We start from the raw sequence: 2,918 nt of genomic DNA on the forward strand, positions 1-2,918 counted from the left end.
CTATAAGATTCGGCTATGGAAGTCTCTCATTGAGTTGCTTGGTCTCGCGCACATGGATACGTCCGAGTGGCACATGGACGAATCCGTCTTCGAATGGTGGGACAAGAGAACCGACAACCGTAACCCCAACCGGCAAGCTTTGGCCTCTCTCACCATGCTTGTCTCGTGGACCATTTGGAAAGAAACGCTTGGGTGTTTCGTCATAAGAGTGCGCCACCGACCATCCTACCGCCGCCATCGTCGACGAGGCCAAGCTTTGGGTGACCGCCGGTGCAAAGAAATTAGGGAATATTTTTGTGGACGAGTAATTGTTATGCCGTATCTGTGGGTGTGTTGTAAAACTCTAAACTCTATTATTTCCTTATTTAATAGATGAGGCAAATTTTTTACCTCCGTTTCAAAAAAAAAAACTTCCATCTCCATCAGAAACATCATCGATCGGCAGCATCCCCTTGAATTATTAGTTTATTACAGTATACATCACTGTTAACCAATATGCGTAGCCATCGGTAGCTCAATGCAGAATAGCGGGCACACAGTAGGGCCCTGTGAGCCACCCATACGCGATGGAACGGTAGGCAGCCTCAGTCAGGTGGATGCCGTCCCAGTTCAAGTAGTTCTCAGGGTCCTTGCAGGCGCTTGAGCCGGACATGCCACACCTCGCCTTGTTATTGTAGTTGTAGGACCCCTGGCCGCTCGCGCCACAACAAACATTCAGGCCGTATTCCAGTCCTGAAGAACATAAAGTAATGTCAGCAATAAATACCGCCGGTTAAGAAGATTGGTGGCATTCTAATTCAGAGATGCATGAAATTAGCAGTAGCTCTGATGGTTAAGAAATGTCCAAAGTTAGCCACTAGACACGCCACTGCTAGCTCCTCTTGTTGGGTTATCGGCTAGTCCTGAAGAAGGAAAACGTTACTAAAAAAATGCAGTTGCCGACGCAGAGAAGAATTTTGCTTTAGATAACCTTGGACCGACAAATCTGGATAATCCTTTTCTCCTTGCAAGACTTTTTTTTCTGGATAAAATCTGAAACCGTCACTGGAGCCGCTTGCAGCAATGCTGAGCGCACAAAGGAAAAAAAGTCGAGCAGGTGTGCAACCAGACAAGCTGCAGATACACACGTACAGTTGGCCATATCCGTCCCGTGAGCAGCGCCCGGCCGGCAAAGCCGGACACCTGCATGCACTGACGTGTGTGCGTGTCGATCCACTCGCGGGGGGCGGTGCTTAACTTCTTGATGTTACCACTAATTAGAGATGATTGCTAACACAAGAAACACATATGCTAATCAACCGGAAGAGGCGCATGGAGAAGCGCGTGATCGAGCATGCATGCATGCACGTACGTACGTACCGAAGCTCCGGGGAGAACGGACCATCTCGGCGACCTGGGTGTAGAAGTCGCCGTACATGAGCCTGACGCTGGCGTACTTGCTCCGGAGCCTGCAGATCCCCTGCCTGAGCAGCCGGTTGTGGTAGCGGGACAGGTCGTTGAAGCGCTGGAGGCAGCCGTCCCCGTCGTAGTCGCTCTGGTTGGAGCTCCCGTACAGGGTCAGGTACAGCGGGAAGCAGCCGATCGGCAGCACGCCCGGCACCACCACGTCCACCGCGCCCAGCCCGATCAGCGTCTAGGATCATGTGGAGGGTCACTCATGTAGAGTAGTTGCTCAAATCTTTTCAGGGTGCACACAAGATGTGTACGTACGTACCTCGACGCCGCTTGTGATCTTGTTGATGATGTGTGGCACGTAGGTGTAGACCTCGTCGAGGCTCTTGCCGCCGAAGATCGGCGCGTTGTAGTCGTTGCCCCCGAACTCGCCCAGGATGAACAGGGACTTGCTCAGGTGGCTCCTGCAATCTACAGGCACATGACGTCGCATTTAGGCACATTCTTCACAAAATTCAGTCGAAGGCATGAATCATATATATATATATATATATACACACACACACACACACTCACCGCCGGCGCCGCCGCAGATGGAAGGCATGAGCTGCTGGAACCACTGGATTTGCGTGTCCAGAGGCCCGTTGTTCCAGATGCTGCTGCCCAGGCCGTGAGACAGGAAGAAGTCCAGGTTCATGGCGGTGGCGCCGATGATGGCCATGTTTGCGCCTTTCCCGAGGTCGGTACCGTTCGTCTTGGACTTGGACGGCGGAAGCAGTGGCAGACCGAAGAACTGAGCTGCACGCGTAGCACCAAAGGTCAGAGGCCATAACCATGATCTACCTGGCATGCCCATGCTTCTACTTCGAGTGAGATGGCGGCACGCAAAACAGATCGAATGAATGGATGTACCGAGGAAGTCGACGACGACGCGGCCGTCGGAGCAGCGTCCGGTCGGGCGGCCGAAGTAGCTGCTTCCGTACGGCGGCTGGCCCATGGTGAGCCACGACGGGCAGCCGCCCGTGCAGAGGTTGCCGGTGTCGGAGATGGAGTCGCCCAAGTTGTATATCGCATCGTAGCTCTGCCACGACGTCCCGCAGCGGGAGACGCTCAAGAGGAAGAGGATGAACACCACTGCCTTGGTCAACATTGCTATTTGCTAACTTACAAGATACGGCGGCTGCAGAGAGAGCCTTGGCTCAGTGGTTGGGTATGTGGTTGTGCAACCCAACGACCCGAGTTCAATTTTCAGAATTGACAGGTGATGCACAAGGGTTTTTCCCCCGTTTATTGAGGATCAAGCTTGATTTGTGGTGGAACCACTCATCAAGAAATATCTTGATACTCATTTAAAAAATTCTGAGGATCATGTTCTCATTTTAAAAAAATTCTGAGGACCATGTTTATCTTGGTACTCATACTAAAATGGCTGTATGCATCCTTAGTTGGTGCAGAGGCCGGGAAGTGAAAATCTCCCCATTTTTAAGGACCCGGGCGCCCAACCCTAGCCGCCGCTGAACCCAGCC

The 2,918-nt window shown here is 52.3% G+C and overlaps 1 protein-coding gene across 1 annotated transcript; it reads right to left on the bottom strand.

Moving 5' to 3' along the window:
* Positions 1-418: 418 nt before the first annotated feature.
* LOC109740060 (GDSL esterase/lipase At5g45910-like) lies at positions 419-2,612 on the bottom strand. The gene is made up of 5 exons (XM_020299101.4): positions 2,305-2,612; positions 1,969-2,190; positions 1,715-1,863; positions 1,360-1,633; positions 419-732 (listed from the first exon to the last, which is right to left on the bottom strand). Exons 1-5 carry the CDS (start codon positions 2,540-2,542, stop codon positions 515-517), a joined length of 1,101 nt encoding a protein of 366 aa, XP_020154690.1. The 5' UTR covers positions 2,543-2,612; the 3' UTR covers positions 419-514.
* Between the last annotated feature and the right edge of the window lie 306 nt (positions 2,613-2,918).

The sequence above is a fragment of the Aegilops tauschii genome, chromosome 3 (genome assembly GCF_002575655.3).
Source record: "Aegilops tauschii subsp. strangulata cultivar AL8/78 chromosome 3, Aet v6.0, whole genome shotgun sequence".
NCBI lineage: Eukaryota > Viridiplantae > Streptophyta > Magnoliopsida > Poales > Poaceae > Aegilops > Aegilops tauschii.

Bases quoted from the DNA above. Each gene is read 5' to 3' on its own strand.
- LOC109740060 (XM_020299101.4), bottom strand. From the start codon at position 2,542: ATGTTGACCAAGGCAGTGGTGTTCATCCTCTTCCTCTTGAGCGTCTCC. The intron at 2,191-2,304 runs GTACATCCATTC...CTACGCGTGCAG, and splicing joins CGTCGTCGTCGACTTCCTCG to CTCAGTTCTTCGGTCTGCCA. The intron at 1,634-1,714 runs GTACGTACGTAC...ACATGATCCTAG, and splicing joins AGATCACAAGCGGCGTCGAG to ACGCTGATCGGGCTGGGCGC.